We start from the raw sequence: 20,938 nt of genomic DNA on the forward strand, positions 1-20,938 counted from the left end.
AATAGCTATTTGTGTACTTTGTCCAATAGTGTTCAGTTTTGTAATAAAGATTCTGGGAATCTTTACAAGCCTGTGTCAGGGTTTTTTCCTTTGCTTGGTGTAACAGCCTTAATATTGTATTTTTCTGATTCCACAGAAGAGGAGGAACATAAATTAAGAGATAAAAGAATGCAAATACGAAGAGATGAAGAGATACAAAGGGCAAATTAAAGAAGAGATATGAAAAGAAAGGAGTAAGACAGGATAACATAGGAAGCAAGGAAGCAGAGAGAGTTAGATGATGAAATAGAATGAAATAGGAGACAGAGAGCATGCAATCATGAACTTTTGGAAAAGGAATTAATGGATCCTAATCCAGTAGTGGCATGAGAGGACATAGAAGAATTATTTCCAGCACATTAACCCATACCAGGTCCGCCTAGAGTAAAATTAGAGGATGAGTTTGACTTTAGAAGCATTGGGGATGCAATAGATATGATGATATGAGGACTAAGAAAGTATTGCAAGGAAAGGGTAAAAATAATCTACTTGAGAGTACGCATTTGTACGACAAAGAGGGAGCCTCATGTAGTTTTGAGCCTAAAGAGCTGTCTTTTGATAGACTAACTCCGAGTAGAGACAAACAGGAGAGAAGCCACACAAGTTGGGGAGAGGATATGTCAGACGAAGGTAGGGACACCTTTCATGGGGAGGAGGAAGGCAATGCACATGGCCCAATCAATAGAAAAGGAAGTAAGATGGTCGGATCTAGACCTACCCAAATCTTGGGCATCACAATCCCTGACATGGCTAGATCAACCTAAAGGGCGATCCCAGGTTGAGAGGGGAGACTCACCACCTTATGTGAGTAGGTTAAGATCACTGCCGGGAAGAAGACGGTGCAGGTCCATTGTCCCTGTTATGAACAGACAGACAATGGGGGACGAGTGTGAGTTTGGGATTTCAGAGTTTCACTTATTAGAGAAAGGAGGAGCCAGGGCACAGTATATCCCTTGACCACAGATGAAAAAAAGAAAATTTAAGGTATAAACTCCTGAGTTTAACTTCTGGTGCTGTAAAATGGATACATGAGTTGGAGAAAATGACAGGGGGAAGCACATTAGATATAAGGGACAAAAAAGGTCTGCTAGTTGCTATCCTCGCAGAGAGAGCTGATGACGTTTGCTCGAGAGCAGGATATTTGAGTGTTACCACATTGAACATGGCTCATGATGGAGCAGCATTCGATAATTGTAGGGCGGCAGTCTGGAAAGCACTTAGAGTACTGTGTCCGGACATGTCAGATATGGGAGCTATAATGGCGAATAAGATGTAGGAATGGGATGATCCTCTTATTTACATTCAGAATTCCCAAGAGCAGTGGGCTTTGGAGACATGCAATGCTTGGGGGAAATCAGTACCTGTATTTTACTAGATATTGTACAAAGGGCTGCCAGAACCAGTACAAAAGCATCTCAAGAAATTGGAAGGCATGGAAGCTAAGCCATGGTCAGAAATACAATTGAGCATTGTGTATTATTGCAGATTGTTACAAGAGAAGAATCGAAAGAACGACAATGCTAGGAAAGGTGAAGAGGCAAAGTCAGTACAGAAAAAGATAGGAAAATTTGCCATTGAAGAGGCAATGTTGACTAGCGGAAAAGGTTCGAGTTCAAAGTTAGCAGTAGGCATGTCACAGGTGAATAACCAAAGGCTGTTCAATCAAGGTAATAATGGATTTGTACCATGTGAAAGGGGAGGCTTTCGAGGCAGAGGCTTTCAGAATAATCAGGGACATTTCTGAAGTAACCAAGGTGGGTTTCAAAACACGCATAATGATAGTCAAGGCATGCAGGAGGGGCAAATTAGGAGACCTCCAATATTTTGGACTTGTGGTATGTCAGGGCATTATGCTTGTACGTGTAGAAGTCAAGAATGTGTGCATAATGGGCAATTCTCAAGAGGGGGTACTACATACCAGCCTGCATATTTGCAGCAGAATGGAGATGGGTTTGCTCAAAATCAGACAGTGCAGCAAACACAAGTGACAAGAATGCAGGAAGATTTACAAACACAGCAGGTAACAATGAATCCGCTGCAAGGGCAGTCACAGCATTCACCTATGCAAATACAGCAAGACACAAGTATGGGACAGTTAATGACTCCTAGAATAGAGGGGTGTCACTGTTGATGGAGGGAATCATTTTACAGGTACAGGGATGAGAATGTATCCACAATAAGACAGCTCACTGGGAGACTTGATGTGTTCCATACTATCTGTGACGCCCAATCCTAAAGAGGAACCAAGGGTTGACCTCAATATAGGAGGTAAATCTTTTTCTTTTTTAGTAGACATGGGTGCAACACGCTCATGTATACGAGAGGGGACATGTATGATGTCTGGATATACCATGAATACTCCAGGTTTCACAGGAGCTACAAGTTGAGTACCTTTTACTGAAGAATTACCAGTCTCTATAGGAGAGTGTGACATGTATGTACCATTATTATATTCAATGCAGACACCTGTCTTCTCTCTCCTTTGACCCTTGGTATTCCTGTCACCTGTCAATATATTAGGTCGAGATCTAAGTTGAACATTATGATTTTGTTCACTGATGAAGGCATAGTGTGTTCAATGCCAGGAATGCATTATTTAACGTGAGTGAATATATCATGGCATTTTCAGGACAAGTGGCCATACAAAGAGTACCGTTAGAACCAGAAGTTTTTCACTATTGGTACGCAGTTTGTTAACATGGTTTCCAGGCTTAGTGGATTGAACTATGAGAATACCTAATGAGTTTTTATTTAGGCCAAAGAAACCTATGAATGAAGAGGTAAAACAAATCTTTCCTTTAGAAGTACAAGCAGCCATAGTGTGAGGAGAAATGGTTTTACTTGATGGGAATGCCCATGACGGCAGAAGATGGTGCACAGGGATTGCCATTGGGATGGTTATAGAGTGACTGACATCACGGATGAAGATATGTTTATAGACCATCCATCAGATGACGAGATATTGAGATGAGTTTTACTTATTGGGTACGAGTAATTAAATGTGAGGTACGTCTGAAGATGATGTTAGCACAGAAGCGCCCCGAGTATTTTGATGAAGACATGGCAAATGTGCCAGTTTCATTATGGACAACAGGCCCCTATGACGTAGGCCTACTGAAGGTAGCTAGAGAAGTAAATATTACATTGAAACCAGGAGCAATTTTACCTCGAACACAACAGTATCCCATGTCTTGATAGGCAGATGCAGGTATTTTCAAGATGATATCTGCCATGATGGAACAACTGCGGTTTATCCGATTAAAAAAAATAAAGGGGGTTGTGGCGTTTAATTCAGGATTTACACCCAATTAACCAGATTTTAGAAGCCAAGTTCCCTCTAGTTCCTAATCTTGCAACAATCTTATGTAACACCCCTGCTGAAGTACAATATTTCACTGTGATTGAGTTGAAAAATGTGTTTTTCTCAACCCCATTGCATAAAGACTCAAACAATTTGACATAATGTACGCTCAGACAAACTCGTCTGAAAAGGTCTCGCCTACCCCAGGGGTACTGTGAGTGTCCATCGATTTTCAAAAGAGTCCTGCAGATGGACTTAACCAATATTCATTTGGAAAGTGTTGCGTTGCACTACGTGGATGACATATTGGTTTGTAGCACCTCAGAGGAAGAGTGCGGACATGATTCAGTTCAGTTAATGATTATTCTTGTAGACAAAGGATACAAGATAGGCAAATACAAATTGCAGTATTGTTGAGAAGAAGTACTGTATATAGGCCAGCTAATTTCACATGAAGTAAAAAGGTTACTCCTGAGAGACAATTTTGAAAACAGAAAAGCCACATGCGATAAAGCACATGCAGAGATTTTATTTAACTATGTAATTATGTGAGAGCATGGCTCTTTGATTATAGTTCATACATAAGGTCCTTGTTGCATGCTCTGAAAAAAGCACAGGCAACTCACGAAAAAATATTCTGGACTGAAGAAATGGAAGAAGGATTTGATGAGTTGAAAAAGGCTATTTGCACAGCTCTAGTTTGAGAGATTCCTAATTAGGCGGAGGAATTATTTTTGTTTTTTGCACACAGATGGCACTGTTATGACAGCTGTCCTCACACAGAGAACAAGCTCCTTGCATATTGCAGTGGGATTCTAGATCCAGTAATGAGGGGTAATTTTCCTTGCGAATAATCTTTGGGAGCCTCAACGTTTGCCATTGAGAAGGCTGCCAGCATAGTAATTGTATATTTGTATTTGCATTTGTATTTGTTTTATTTATATAGCACAGACCAGGCCCAGGGGCAACCGGGCGCATATTTTAGTAGAACGTTACATTGCAGGTAGTGGGACTTTACATTACAATAGAAGGCATTACAATAGAAGGCATAGCATCATAAGGTTCCAAGCAGGTACACAGAGAATACAGATAACGTTACCAAACGTGTTTTCCCTGATGCTATTTGTTGTACATGCATTTTTTGCCATTTTGGAAAAGCCTTAAGGCACGTTGACATCTCAAAAGACTTCTGCCTATGAGGTGGCTATATCGAATCCAGAGATTATAATAGTTCAATGCAGAATAGTGAAGCCTGTTCTCCAACAAATGGTTCTAAATCACAGCTAGGGATAAACAGATTTCTTACTCTGTGAGAGTATCTATTCTATACACAAAAAGAAACCTTATAGCTTATTCAGGTCTCGCCCTTCACTCTTCCCACATCAAGTGGAAATTTCCAAAAGATTATCACAAGTTTTATTAATCATCAGTTACCATATTTTCTTAAAAACACAATCATAAAAATGATCATAATACATCACATACATACAAAGTACTAAAACAACACAAGTAGAAACACCATAAGTGAATCGTAGTACAATACTTCTTCAAAGGATCAAACATGTCTAACCAACTGACACTTTGATTCCATTGCCTTCCTACTTTCAGCTTATTCCCTATAAATATATCAAAACCCGACTTGTACAAGTTTCTGTCCTTTTTAAGCACCAATGTAGGACATCTTCAGGGGAATGTGTCTTGTGTCGAACTTTTAAAATCTTCTTTAGTTGGTGAGAGTACCCTGTTGGTCAAAAGAACACCCTATTAGTGTTGAATTTACAATATTAATTTCTATTATCATATGGACAAGCCCTTATCCCTAAAAGGGCTATAGCAGTATGTTCATTATTACATACCTCCACTTCCTTATACTGACTCTTGGACCTTTACCGGTTCTTACTGCGGATCTTACTGCGAAACTGGCCATCTCCCAGCTTAATCTCCACACTGAATCTGTTGGCTGTCTTCATGACCATCGGTCTGGCTTCAGAGCTGCCAGAAGCATGGAAACTGCTCTTCTGAACATCCGTGAAGACCTGCTCTCCAACCTTGACTCCAACACCCCCTCTGTCCTCATCTTGCTTGATCTCTCTTCTGCCTTAGACATTCAACCATGCCATCCTGCTCAATCGTCTCCATGTTCACCTGGGTATCACTGGTCAGGCTCTGGCATAGCTGACATCTATCCTCTCCGACCGACCCTCCCAGGTTCAACTTGCGTCCTTCCTCTCTGCTATCTTTTTCTTTCCTCGTGGTGTCCCCCAGGGGTCTAACCTCTCTCCCTGGCTTTTCAACCAATACCTGGCACTCTTGGGCCACCACATAGCTGCTCTCTGCTCCAACTTTCAGTGCTACGCGGATGACACTCAGCTCATCTTCAGGCTACCCTCGGCTTCCTCCTCTACTTCTCTCATCTCCGACTGTCTGTCTGCTATCCAGCAGTCATGCGTCGCCAATGACCTCTGCCTTAATGCCAGTAAGACTGAGATTCTCCTCTTTGTCTCCCTCCTTTCCTGTACCTCTCTGGCCGGCCTCTCTTGGTCCCCTTCCTGCTCCCAACTGCAAGGCTAAAAATCTCATGGTCATCTTCGACTCTACACTCTCCCTCTCTCCTCACATCTCTGACGTCTCTAAGAAGTCACACTACAAGCTATACCTCCTCCGAGGTGTTCTTCCTTTCCTCTCCTTCTCCCAGAAGCTCACTGTCTTCAGAGCTCTGGTTCTCTCCATGCTGGACTATTGTAAGAGCCTTTTTCTAAATCTACCTGCTTCTACTCTCCGCCCATTGCAACTTATCCAGAACAGAACTGCAAGACTTGTTGTTGGCCTCAAGCCCAGGGATCGTATCTCTCCAGGACTGAAATCTCTGAACTGGCTCCCAGTGGCTGCGAGGATTAAGTTCAAAACCCTCTGCATCGTCCATAAGACCTTCTGGGGCCTGGGGCCTCAATACCTTCAACTCTCTCTTTCTAAATACCTCCCTTCTCGAGCTCTTCGCTCATCTGCCTCCAATTTCCACAGGGTCAGTCGCTTCTCCAAGCAACAAGCTGGTGGTAGATCTCTTGCTTCGGCTGGGGCCTCCATCTGGAACTGTCTCCCTGCCTCTCTGAAACTTGAGGAGAATCATCTTCGGTTCTTTAAGCACCTCAAAACGTTTCTTTTCTCATCCGCTTTTTCTCCTCTTTTCCCTTGCTGATTCCTGGCTAACACGGAAACTGCACTGGTTACCTGGCCACCCTCCGATCTCGGGCCCAGATCCACTCCCCCGCCATTCGGGTTCTGACAACCCCTACACTTGGTGACTGTTTTCTGTATCCCTACGGTCCCACTTCCTGCACTTGACACCGGACGTCTGCACTTACCCTTTCACTTGCCATCTGCTGCCGCACTTTTTTTATTGTTTATATATTGTTTATTTATTTATTGTTCTTCTCCCATGTACTGCACTTTCCTCTTCCACTCCCCCCCCAGACTTCTCCTCCTTCCCCTCCCTTGCACTTGCACAATCTGAATGTCACCTAGCCTAGTAGGATTGTTGTCTGTTTCCCCTGTTTCCCCCTCCCTTGCCTCGTCGCGCATTGAAACACTTGTGTATAGACGCGTTATAAATGCCATATCATATCATATCATATCATAAACCAAAAAGACAGAAAACATGGCGAAAGAATAGGTTGTCTAGTGCAGGAGCTGTGGGTATGCCGGTGCATGGAACAAAACATGTCATTTTAGTGAAGGAATTAACCACCACCCAGATATTATCATACCCTTTAACCCGGGGCATGTCAGTGATGAAATCCATGGTGATGGTATGCCATGGTCTTAAGGGACGGGGCAATGGCTGTAGCATCCCCAGAGGTCGGCCTTTTCAGTTCTTGCACTGTGCACACACACTGGAATAGCCAAATTGAAACCTGTCTTGAAGAAAGAATGGCTGCATTGTCCACCACTGGCATTGTATGCAGTGAGAAATCAACCAGGTTCCAACCACCATTTTACCCCCCATGAAAATATGACAGGGAGGTGAATGAGGACACCGCTCACACCTTAGTCTAGAACTAGAAGTGACGACCAGGCAACAGCAGAATTGTTAGGAAAGGAGTTACATGATTACTTAACATGCATGACTTCAAGTATCTCTGTCATTTCAGATTAGCTCAAGCAAAGGGGTGTGGGGCACAGAACACAGAAAGAGATGCTATACCAACCAAGTTGAAGAACTACGACTTCCCAAAGTACGTTGTAACGGGCCATTCATCATGAAAGACGTTACACCATCTGCAGTCAAAGTGCAACGCACTTGGATATTTCTCAGAGACATAAAGCTCCATGCTGGAGAACCCCCCTTACCACCACCCCCATCAGAAGGAAGCATCGGGGAAGAACCTCAGCATGTGCAGACTAGATCCATGATGAGGAAGAGGACACAGAAACTGTTGAATAAATATTGGACTGTGGCTTGTTTTCGGGACACACTGTTCAGCTACTGAAAAAGGAGTTAAGGGGAGCGCTTTGTTCTTGAGCCACAGGAGTTTGTTGACATTGGACTGAGACATATTTAAGTCTTGATCGAGAAGGAAAGCATGCCAGATTTGGAGTTCCTTTTCGACAACTGGAAAAGGGAACAGTTCCCTGATTCCTTTTTCACTGAATTTCTTTTCGGAGTTGCCCATGGTGGTGCCTAATGACAACGTTTCATGGATTGTTCTTGCAGTTTTTCTGTTCATTTTGAGTGCATACCCTACACTTGTGGGGAGAACTACTAGCGTTTATCTGTTCCTGCAAGATCCTAAGTCTGTTGCAATTGTGAGGAGATTGCTCTCAGCTATCATAGAGCACGTTCTTTAGCTTCCTGAGTACAGTGGGGAAAACACAAATGCCCCTATAGGATGATAATGCGCATAGAGTGCTCGGCTTGGTGTTCTACTACCTGATTGAGGAATGCCCACGTCTTGTTGGAAGACAAACTGATGTTCGCACCTTCCTGAGAGACCCAAGAAATAATGTGTAACTTAATGAGATGCTACGAGATATAATAACACAAGTCAATCTGTATTCTGAGAGAACAGTGAGAACTGAATGAGACTTTTGAGGGAAGAGATCCAAGAGTCTGCTGATTAAAGTACTTTGTTTCTTGCTGGAGGAGAATTTGAATTCTGTCTGGTGAAATGACAATTCCTTTATCTTCGTTGGGAACTTTGTTCATCGTCCAGCAGCAATCAGGTGATCGAGAAACATGTGGAGCAGACCCTGCAGAATCCAGAGTACTGCATGATGTTGCCCGATTAAAATTTATTTATTTCTTCCTAATATGCAAGAATTGGGCAGTGTCAATAGCAACAACATTATGGTAGATAATGAGAAATGCCCACAATGTGCAAGAAGCTATTGCAGTAAAACATTGGCTTAGTTGTATGTGATGTACACATGTATTGTGTTTATAGTGACACTGCTGTCACTTACTGTGTGTATTGCTTACTATGTGAGTCCAAACAGAGAAAGGATTTCTGTGTATCTTCCTATGCAGAAAGAGGGTACAGATGTGGCAACTACTAGGCGGCCGAGACCTTATGTGATTTTAAAGGCACCTAGTCCTGAAATAGACAAATCTGGGTTACCTTTTGGCAGGAGGTCACATTCAGAGGTTATAGTGGATTCTCTATGGCCGGCATTCTCTGCAGATAAGAAAAGGCGTCAGGATGGGAAGAGGCTTTTGGACCTTTCTCCTACACAGATAGTACATGTAAAACTCCCAGCACACTGACAAATGTTTCTATGATTGGTCCAGTAAGAAGGAATTATGCTGAAATATCTCATGTGATGATTATAGAAGCTCAGAAGAAAAGACTTAGACCTAAGAGAAGTGCTAGGGAGGATGATCATGAGTTGCATGTTCATAAATGCTCATGATGACGAGAATGGCACCTTGACAGAGCCCATATAGATGCTGACAAAACTACACGTTCAGATGATAGACAAAGCAGAAGACATTGCTTTTGATAGCTGGTTTGGATTGCTCTTTTCATGGGTTCCACAGTGAATGGCAGATATGCAGACATTTTTAGGTTCCTTGGAGCCCTGATCGTGATGGTCTTGCTTGGATTTTGTGTGATTAAAATCATAATCTCACAATGTAAGAAGAGAGCAAAGAAAGCCATAGGGATGAAAATCATGATCAATGTTTAATCAGGATGGAAGGCCAGAGATTTGACAGAAGAAGAAATCAGAGACTTTGTGAAGGCCAATATTCATGCACCTGAGGGAACGAAGTTCCTGTATCTAAAGAACCATAAGATTTTTGTGGTAAAGTGGATCTATTGCAGTCCAAGTGGACAGTGCATGACTTGGAACAAGGATGAACATGTAAAATCAGTTGCATGCCTGAAGGGAGTCATAAAGATCTGGATCCCAAATAAGCATTTCTTCAGACAAGGATGTCTGGAGGTGAAGGATGATGGGAGAGTGGTCGGTGATCGCCAAGAGGGGGGGTATAGAGAAGGAGCCAAGTACCCCCACCTCAACCACCTCGCCCGTAATACCTATATGTTGGGAACCAGAGTGTGAGACATGTGCAGCACCATTGAAACTGCAGATACCAAGGAGAACCCTGGAAGCAAGGTTCCCATTGAGAAAACGATACCTGCATACGAGACAGTATGATGGCCAATTGAATGAAATCCAAGAAGAAACAGTAGAGATAAATGGAAGAGAAGAATGGTGATGTCACACATGAAGCAAGGCTGACATACATAGAAGAGATGCAGAGACAATAGAATGCAGATATTCAATAGGGCATCAAGAATGTATCAAAGATAAGTGAAATCTTGGGCTCAAGATGAAGAAACTTATGCTACAGAAGTGATGAAGATGTCAAAGTTATTTATATGTGTAAATATGCAAAGAAGCTCATGCAGAAGAAGCTTTCTTGAGGCTAGCTTTATAGTGAATAGATTGCGGCATGCTCCAACGTGTACATATGTAGGAATGAGTCAAGAATGGATGTTTCCACTGCGCATTATAGCAATACTGGACAATAAAGGAAGGCCTGTCCAGTGTGTCGGAGTTATAAAAGAAATTGGATTTACAGGAGTGAAACTCAGAAAGGTGAGGCTGGATGAGCCCAAGAAGTAAAGGTCATATCAGACTGAGATGAACAGACATTGGATACAAATCATGTGAAAGAATGAAACTCATGTTCAGGAGGCATGGACAAAATAAGGAAGACACCAGAGGTCTATTAGAAAACAGAATTTTAAATACACCAGAAGCTCAATTTTGTGGTCTTCAGTCAAGTGGAAGGATGAAGTTGGACAAACATAATATCACACCTGCGCATGAAGGCAGAGCGTGCCTTCACTCCCCTGAATTCTCCAGAGCAATGAACACTTCCAAGGACAAGTTTAATGCCTTAATTGACAGCAGACCACTGAGGTGATGATAGATAATATGCTAATTGGTGGGAAACTATGGTTATGACCAGCTCACCAGCACCTGGAAGTCTAGCCTGTGTGCTGCTAACGTAGGTGGAAAAGTACTGACAGATGTTAGAGTGCCAATCAATTGTAGGGGTCCGCATGATTAAGGGTCCTGTAGTTCATGTAACCAATGGGACGTTGTGTATTTAGTGACGTTCATAGTGACATGTTTTGGGGCGGGCTTAGTTGCCCCACCTGATGTTAAGGAGCCTATAACTTTCTTAGACTAGTATGGAACATATACTTAGATGTTCCCTCCAGTCCCATCACTTTCTTCAATAGGTATTTGTAGTTTGCCACGTAGGATGACATTAGTAAATACATAGGTTGGCATCATCAATGATGAGTTTTTACTATAAAGAAGATGTTTTATCTGAAGCGAATTGAGAAACCATGCACTGAGACGTCCGTTAATGTCCGTTGTTCTCCCTGTTTTTGATAATTGATATTACATAGCTAATCTTCTTGCCAACTACCTAAGTCGTTTCGATCATTGATGTTTGAGCAACTTCTACATCCCCGTTCATCTCGAGGGTATTGCTACCTCGTCTTAAAAGGCTGGACGGACCCCCAGTTCAGAATCAAGCACCATTTCAAACTGCAACATACCTCTGCCTCGTACCGTCTCTACACCTACTTGCTGTCTGGATCCATGCAACTGCTGCACTCGAACACTTTGATCCTATGTAATTGCAAATATTGAACCACATCAATGATGCTTCATTCTTTGCTGACCATGTCACCTGCACAGCTCCAACCAACTGCTCTTTGCCGGCTCTCAACTGTAACCGCCGGGACATCACTCACTGACTCCCTCCCAGCAGTTACCAAATGACTCAATCCTGCTCGATTTCAAACTGCTGCCTCTCCGAACCCATATCAGAGTCACTTCTTCAAGTTCATACCGGACCTCCCCACGTACTGCTGGTGCATCACTCATGAGCCTAACCAGTAGTAATACCAGTCTTGAACCAGTTTGACTTAAAACCGACCGTAATACACTTTCCGACTTGTATTGCTCTAGTGCCACCTTCAAACTCCTGGGCTCAATAGTCGACCCGGCTTTTCACCTGCTCTACACTTCGATCAACTACGATGCACACTCCTCGAACCTGGCCCAACCGGCTTGGACACCAGCTTGAAACTTGTAACCTAAGAAGGTACTATTGACTCTTAACGGCCACCTTGGTTCAGTTTGGGCCTAGAAACTGGTTAGGTCACAAAACCCTTCTTATTTTTAAGAAATATATTCTTTTTACAGAACATTGTGGTTTACTTTTCTTACTCCACGATTCATTACTCTGAGCATTGCGCGATCTTTGCTTGATTTCTTTTCCTTCTTCAGGAGTGGGTTTCGTGTAGTGTTTTTCTATGGAGTAATTTTTGCAGTGGGTGTGTTTTATTAAAGTTTATCTATTTTTATATAGAACCTTGATTGGAAATTTCCTTTATTTTGGACTGGTATCCCTGGCTGGTTGGGTTGCTACTGAATCACATTAACACTCCTCTTGAGATTATAGCCTTTCCCCGCCCATGTTACCACAAAAGGCAAAGGAGGTTTTTCTCTTAACTGTCCCTTTTTTACCTTTGTAGCAGTGTAAGGGTGGAGTGGGCATTGAACACTGAGAACGATGGATACATAGAGCAAGAAAACTAAAAACATGTTCAGGAGCAGTTACAAGAAATAACAGCCCTCCACTGAGCCCACAAGATTTGCAAACCCACAACACTGATCCGCTAGGCTAAGTAGAAAGACGAAGGGGAGGAAAGAAACAACTTCCAGGCAGCTGTGTACGGCCCTGACACCAGAGGTGCCAGGCAACATGCGTAGTCTCTTACTTTAACCTACACAATAATCAATGCTTAAAGCAAAAGGTGGACAGAAATGGCCACCCCAAAGGCCCAGGATCCTTGCACACACCACATCACTGGCCCACTAAGCTTCACTCTAGACAGACTCTAGAGGTGGGCAGTTCACAGGTGATGGCACACCTCTGGACATGACAGATAAACTGCCAGGAAGTGTTATTGATTCACAGAGTGGCTTGTATTTTATTGAAATCCCTGCTTCTTGCTTCCTAGCAGGCACTACACATGTTAGCGGGGGGTAGCTCTGTGCCTTTTAGCACAATGTTGGGGACTTCCTTGTGTGCACCATGAAAAGCATCCCTACTGCCGAACCCTTTGGCATCTTTACTACATAGCCGTAGTAGCACCCAGATGCATAAATGGCTCTTAATTGCCTCAGGCAACTTCCAGGGTACATTTCACAAAAGGCCTGAGCGAGACTACATCGGTCAGGAAGATGGATTCTGTGCTTCCGCTAACTATGCTCTACCCACCCTGGGAGTAGGGTCCAAGAAACAGAAAAAGGACTCAAGTACAGTGGCCCAGCAGCTGTCACATTGCAAATGGGGTTGTCTACACAGTAAACAGATAAACAGGTGGTAAACAGGAGGAAACATCCGCTAGATTCCAGCTGGCTGCTGCAAATGGGGAAAACTTACATCATCTAAGCACTTCATTGGCCAGGGCCTTGCTTAACAACCCATCATTGTTTGATATGGTGGAAGAAGACACAAATGAACGAATAAGAGTTTGGAGTTCCATGGCAAGTATTATCAGTTACCATGCCGACCCGCTATGCTGCTTCTAAGCACCCCTTCTTCACTGTCTATTTTCTCTCACCAATGTTTTGGCACATGTGGTGCAAACACCACCATAGGCGAAAAAGCCAAACATGATTATATAAATCTGGATTAAAAAACATATTTTAATTATTTCCAGATTGTGCCTGGAAAGTAAAGCTGTTGATAGAGATCCTGGGTTAAAATCTAAGGGTTAATAATTCCCAAAGTGCTCCTGGAGAGTAAAGCTGATGGAAGAGATCTGAGTTAAAAGAAAAAAGGTTGACGTTTCCCAGATTGTACTAAAAAAGGAATCTTGATGACAGTGATGCTGTGTTAAAATAAGAGTTGACTGGCTAGTGAAGCTGATGACTGAGACCTTACTACTAAATCTAAGGGTTGCTGGAGAGTGAAGCTTATTACTGAAATTCTGAAATCCTTAATAATGAAGCTGATGAAAGAAATCCTGGATTAATATTCACGTGTTGATTGTTTCCCAAATTGTACCTGAATAGTGAAGCTGATGACAGAAATCCTGGATTCAAATAAAAGTATTTTTTGTTCCCAGATTATGCCTGGAGTGTAAACCTGATGCATTCCTCTTTCTTCTTAAAAAAAAGAACTCACATTCCATTTAATTGATTATTGCATTGATCAACTCTATGGCAACTGGAAATTATTTTTTTTCATTTGTCTATTACGGACCACATTTTCCAAACACTCGCGGGGGAGGTCTTACCTGTGTAAAGCCGGGGTGCCAATGAATGTCACGGTCACTGAGGTTAAACTGCATTTGCCCTGCAGAGTTGATAATGATGTTTCCCACATTGGTAAATGTAGGCTTTTTATTAGAGAAGTAAAGCCAGTTTGCAATGTCAAAACGTGTAGGAGGATCTCCCTGAGCATTGAAGGACATCTCTCCACTGGTGGTTTTGAAATGGATGTTCTGCATGTGATGATGTAACTGCCAAGAAGAAAAGAGACATAGGATTAGTTTGGATATAAGGAATGCAAGGTAGTCATCATGCGTGTATCAGTGACAGCCATGGCGATAGCCCTGACTACTTATCTCTAAACTTCATTAACCTGAGACCTGCTCTTCCTTGTCACAATCATAATTCCTGCTCTCCATATCCTTTCCTCAGCATCATGCTGAGTATGAGATCAGGAGGATCAGGGAAAAGGAAAGCAGATGCCATGGAGGAAGGACAGAGCACCCTACTGCGAGCTTGAAGGTCACTTGACCTCAGACAGATCATGGACTACATGTAGGTCTGGCTGGATTCAAACAGTTCACTATCAGAGTACCCAACCTGATACAAGCTTGCTCAAGTAGAGCAAGGGTTAGGGAGTATTTAGAGGGAATTAGTATCCCTGCAATGGAGGAAGGTTGCCACTGGTTTGGTCTGGGGCATCCCCCCACTGGAAGAAGGCCTCCTGTCACTTTGTCTGGTGCTTCCCCCCACTGTAGGAAGGCCTTGTGCCACTTGGTCTGAGGCATCCCTCCTCTGGAAGAAGGCCCTCTGTCCTTTGATCTGGTGCATCACCTCACTAGAGGAAGGTCCCCTGTCACTTTGTCTGGGGCATCCTCCCACTGAAAGAATGGCCCCTTTCACTTAGTTTAGGGCAACCCCTTCACTGGAGGTCCAACATTGAAAAGGAGCCTGGGAGCCCCTCTACCAAGAATCAACATGGGCCAAATAGCCTGTTCTATGGAATGTTTTTGCCTCAAGAGGGTCTACAAGCATATTGGAAGTCCCTTGTCACTTGGTCTGGATCATTCCCCCACTGGACCTACGCCCCCTCTCACTTGGTCTAAGGAATCACCCCACTGGTGGCAGGCCCCCTGTCACTTGGTTTGGGGCATCCCCCGCCTGGTAGAAGGTCTACTGTCACTTTTTATGGGTCATCCTGCCACTGGAAGAAGGCCCCCTCACCCTTGGTCTAGGGAATCACCCCACTGGAGGGAATCCCCCTGTCACTTGGTCTAGGGAATCTCCCACTGGAAGAAGGCCCCCTGTAACTTGGTCTGGGGCATCCCCCCACTTAAAGATGGCCCCTTGTCACTTGGTCTGGGGAATCCCCCCACTGACGTAAGCTCCCCTGTCACTCGGTCTGGTGCAAGCTCTTTCACCGGGCAGATGGCTACAAAACCCCTTTATGATTTTTCTGTTCCTTTGTTCCTTGATCTCTCCCTCAAAGATCATTCTAGCAAAGAAGCTGTATTCTGCAGTTTAAGTGTGTTGAGGTTGACGTGAACATGTTGGTCTTCAGGTAAAAGCAGTAAGAGAGAAAATAGTTTTCCATTCTTTCCCACCTGCTTAACCAGCACCAATAACTTAAATCTGCAAAGCATTTAGCTTAAAAATTCAAGTTAAATTAACATTTGTTTTACAGTGCTTCCCTCTTCCAGAACAATTGCCTAGCTGTCACTGCCCCACCTCAATGGCTCTAAAACTCCTGACAGCAAAATATTAACAAAAAAAGGGGGACGTGGCCAATCACATGCAAGATGGCTGCCTGAGCCCTCTCGTGCATGCTCTAACCTCTTTAATCTTCCTTAAAGTTGTGGATTTAAACATCCTACAATTACTTTGTGCTTCAGTTTCTATTCCGGAAAGAAGTGGGCTATGCTCCTTTTGTGTTGATGGATGGTGGCAGTTACTAACATCCTGGGTGCCTGTTCTACATTGGAGCATGGTACACCAGGGGAACCAAGTCCTGGCTGTGTGCTCCCCATCCTCCTGTCATTTTGTACATAACAAACATGGCGACTTGATGTGGTCCTCACAAACGCTATTGCACTACTCTACTAATAGACCGGCCCACGCACCACGAGGAGTGTCGAGGGTGTGCCTGTTTGGTCTGTTTGCCAGGTTGCCTGTGGCCATTGCCAGGAACTCCCATCGGTTATTCCTCCCCTCAGAAGTACCGTAATTTCCAGGTAAACTATCTTTGCTTGTGGTCCGATCTATAAATGCCACTCTACATGCTCCTCACTGTATGTGATTAAGATGTGTAGGCTGGCTTATATGGGTGAACAGACGGGGCTTCGTACATAGAGTTTGAAGCAACTAGGGGCACGGATGTATGATGATATTCTATCCATGGCCCTGGTCTTCACTCCAGTGAAAAATATATTACGTATGGCTCTGGCGCTTCCACTTCCTCTGTCCCTTCCCAGCCCTAGCGATTCTGTGTTACTGGAGCAGCGAAGGGGAGGGGGGTTCACCCATTTTACGTGAATATGGCATACCTAGGACTGGGAGGGAAGAAACTTGTCTTAACAATGTTACAGGGGGTATTATTGAACGGGATTGCGAAAACCCAGAGCAGTCTTTTCTTGATACATCACTGTATTTTTGTTCGGAGGACACCCATTTGCAGGAATTATCACAATACCAATTAAGATACGAGAAGTTGGTGGAGGAGGCTATCCCATTAGTGCAACCGCAGGAACATGAAAGGGGGTGCACAGTACCCATATGGTGATTGTATTTGAATAAAAGGAGCATACCATCTGTTTGAACACTAGTATAAATCGTTTGGGTGGGCTCAGTGTTGCAGTGAATTCACTAGTGAATTTATATTCGGCACCCACGAAATCTTTCTCTGAAGAACAGGCAAAGGAGGTTAACGGAAGTGAAATGATTGAGAAGGCATCATTACCTCCTACTATGTCTCCTAAATCGTCCATGTCAGGGGGAGTAATTCCTGAGACTCTGGGGAGCGAGAGTCCTCCTTCTGAGTACATTATTCTTCATAATAACAGAAAAAAAGGAATAAAAACAAGCATGAAATCAAAATTTAAACGGGACTAGAATCTCAAATAAACCCTCCCGCAAGGCAGTTGTGGTGGCACAGGCAGATGGCATCAAGGCAGCAGCAGGCTCGATGTAGGAGGCGTCAGGACTTGGGGCCAACTACATCACAGGGGCAGGCATTGTTCAAAGGGCAGGAGGACCCTGGATAAAGTGTGTCTTCCGTGTGGCAGCGGATGGGCCAGCAAATAGGTGCAGAGCGGCGGCGGGCAGAGAGGGCACGTCTCATCATGGTCAGGGTGGAGAACTGCATGCCGCGGTCAGAGAGGCGGATGGGAATGGCTCATCATGGTCAGGGCGGAGAACTCCATGCAGTGGTCAGTGAGGTGGGTGGAGTTCCCCGAGGAGACTCACAGGGAGTTGGACGAGAGCATGGCGGCATCACTGCGAGCCCTCAAGGATAGAGCACAGTCCCTCCGGGCTATGGACACAGAGGATGATGATGCCCTGGCCAAAACTCTTGGTAACAAAGGTGAGCCATAGGACTAGCCCGCAACCATTGTAAATAGTTCTTCAGTGTTAGGTTTCCTTTCTTTTTCTTTTTTCTTTGGAGTCCATGGACATTGCTCCACTTTTTGTATATAGTTGTTTTTTATAGGGTGGTTTTTAGGATTATTCAGCCTTTTGGGATCATATATCCTTATATCCTTTCTTGTACATAGCTTGACTTTGGTGGATTGTTTGGCTTTTATTTCCCCATGGAGTAATGGGTTATTATTTTATTTTTCCTTTGGAACTGCAAACTTTACTTTGGACAAAGACCACTTTCAGGATTTTCTCTTTTTTGGATTTTCATGTTCATTTGGTTTTTGCATTTCAATTTGTTTACGTTCATTTTATTTACATTCTCATTTCTTATTTTTATTTGATGTATTTTCTTTATTTTAATACATTTTCATTTAGTCCAATCTGAGTGTTGTCTGCTCTCAATTGTTTTGTGCATGTGTCAATCACCATTGGCTCATGCATGTGTCACTGCTATGTAGCTATGTTGGATATGTATATGGGTGCATGCATGTGTGCTTTGGTGAATGCCATGCCATGCGGCCAGTACTGGGAAGTGGGGCCAATGGATGGGTGTGTAGTTGCACTGGGGGTGGAGGGGGCAGCATGGGGTGGCATTTGTGTGGACATTTGCTAAATGATTCTATGTTGTGACAATGTGTTTGGTGGGGGGACATGAGTCAGGGCTTGCCTGCAGGTTGCCGTCACTGGTGGGGTGGAGGGACATGAGTCGGGGCCTGCCTGTTGGTTCCTGTCACTGGTGGGGTGGGGGGACATGAGTTGGGTCCTACATGTGGTGTATGGTGCCATGTGGGCTGCCTGCGGCCATGGTCAGGGGTGATGGGGGGGTCCCATGTGGTGTGGGCTGACTGCAGCCATGGTCAGGGGTGATGGGACTCCATTGTGGTGTGGACTGCCTGCGGCCATGGTCATGGGTGATGGGGGGTTCCTTGTCGTCTGGGCTATCTCTGGCCATAGTCACAGGTGAGGGGGGTCCCTTGTGGTGTGGGCTGCCTGCGGCCATGGTCACAGGTGATGGGGGTCTCTTGTGGTGTGGGCTACCTGCAGCCATGGTCATGGGTGATAGGGTTGTCCCTTGTGGTGTGGGTGCCTGTGGCAATGGTCACGGGTGATAAGGGGGTCCCTTGTGGTGTGGGCTCCCTGCAGCCATGGTCACAGGTGTGGGCTGCCTGCGGCCATGGTCACATGGTGATGGGGGGTCCCTTGTGGTGTGGGCTGCCTGCGGTCATGGTCATGGGTGATGGGGGGTCCCTTGTGGTGTGGGCTGCCTGTGGCTTTGGTCAATGGTGATGGGGGGTCCCTTGTGGAGTGGGCTGCCTGCGGCCATGGTCACAGGTGAAGGGGGGTCCCTTGTAGTGTGGGCTGCCTGCAGGGTGTGTTTGCTGGTGCTGGCATGAGTGGGGTACACAAATTCACGGGGGTACGCAAGGCGATTTTTCACGCAATTTCATTTGGGCGAGCAGGTTACACGTATTCAAGGGGGTGCGCGGGCAGATTTTCATGCATTTTGTTGGCACGAGTGGGGTATGCGTATTCAAGGGGGTGCATGAGCAGAATTTCCTGCGATTTTGCTGGTGCGAGCAGGGTATGCATATTCAAGGGGGTGCGTGAGTTGTTTGCACGTGTTTTGGCTGCCATGAGGGGCTACATGTATTCAAGGGGGTGTGCAGGTAGATTTTCACACGTTTTGCCTGGTGCTAGTGGTGTACATGATTTCAAGGGGGTGCGCAAGCAGATTTTCACACGTTTGGCTGATACGAGTGGGGTATTTCACATGTATACAGTGTAGGAGGCCAGTATGCTGGTCCGCGGTTAGCGTGGCCCTTTGTGCTATATTGGGGATTTCTATGGCTTTTTCTGGTGCAAGGGGTGTTATTGGGGGCATTACTGGGAGTGCTGGATTTTCACTGCGCCACGGCTGCCAATGGCTTGGGAAATCCATGAATCCACAGTGCGTCAAAATGCTATTTTGCACTGCGACTGTCGCACGCGTGGTGCACGCTCCGTCTCTGCACCAGGCGGGTGCACTCCTTCTGCACTGAATTCTATGAATTGACCCCTTAGAGTTTTGTCTGATTCTCTTGAGTGAGTGAGACCCTTTTTCCCCATTCTTTTACCCTGATCTGGGGAGCTCTTGTTACCTCTTTGCTGTATATTGTTTTGGAGGCTTGCTTTCCTCCATCTTTTCTGGCATCTACATTTTCTCAAAGTATTGTCTGACATCTTCTTCCTTTGGGCTTCTTCTGCAGATTCTTCTGTTCCCATGGTTGACTTTGAGTTTCTGCTCAATGAGCTTCCTGTAACACTGCACAGAAAGTATTTTAGGAAAATGTAGATGACAGAAAAAATGGAGGAAAGCATGACTCCAAAACAATATACAACAAAGAGGTGACAAGAGCTCCCCATGTCATGGTAAAAGAATGAGTGAGTGGGAAAAAGGGGCCCACTCACTCAAGAGAATCACACAAAATTCTAAGAGTCCAACCAAGCGCTGGGTGACTCACAGGACACAAGAAGGAACATCCACTCAAGCATGGTACTAGTTCATCTAAAAGGTCTACAGGTGGCTTTGTAGCTGCTTCTGAACTGGCATGTCTAATGGCATCTGCAGAAACACTTCCCTGCACTGCTCTAATCCTTTCTCTAACCTAGCCTGAGATTTCTTAAGTGATCTAGTCTGACTGTCACAGAATCTGTCTGTAGATACTTTGCACCAGGCAAAATGAGCTGGCCAATCACCATCAGACATCTTACATTTTCTTTGTTCCAAACCCTTGTGCAAGACATCAAGGTCATCCACATGAAATGACCCCTCAGGTGTCCACTAAAACTCTTTCAAATATTTACCGGTGAATGCCCCATTTGTTGAAACCACGGAGAATGCATTAGTCCCTACTGCAGGAGTAAGAGTTGTTGTGGAAAGCCCAGAGGCCATGGCTATCTCTAGAAATCAGAAAAGCAGGGGGACACAAAGGGAGGTAGGCCCGCAGGTGCTGCAGATCAAGAGAGGTGCTGCTGCCCACAACCTCCCAGCAGTTGGTATTTACCGGTGGTGACAGCTTGAAGACAAACCAGAGAGGTGGTACTCAAGGGGAGACAGGAGCAAACAAGGATTGATAGAGGTTTTATTGAATTTAAAGATAAAGTAAGATA

The 20,938-nt window shown here is 44.6% G+C and overlaps 1 protein-coding gene across 1 annotated transcript in view; it reads right to left on the minus strand.

The window, feature by feature from the left end:
- Positions 1-17,136, minus strand: part of LOC138568899 (vomeronasal type-2 receptor 26-like) — a 147,017-nt gene extending 129,881 nt beyond the window's left edge. The window contains exons 1-2 of the mRNA XM_069646680.1: positions 16,957-17,136; positions 14,179-14,403 (exon numbers count right to left, since the gene is read on the minus strand). Of these exons, the coding sequence (XP_069502781.1) occupies positions 14,179-14,403; positions 16,957-17,136 (405 nt within the window). The remainder of the gene's footprint in view (positions 1-14,178; positions 14,404-16,956) is intronic.
- Positions 17,137-20,938: the final 3,802 nt, after the last annotated feature.

The sequence above is a fragment of the Ambystoma mexicanum genome, chromosome 2q (assembly GCF_040938575.1).
Source record: "Ambystoma mexicanum isolate Mex_15411 chromosome 2q, UKY_AmexF1_1, whole genome shotgun sequence".
NCBI lineage: Eukaryota > Metazoa > Chordata > Amphibia > Caudata > Ambystomatidae > Ambystoma > Ambystoma mexicanum.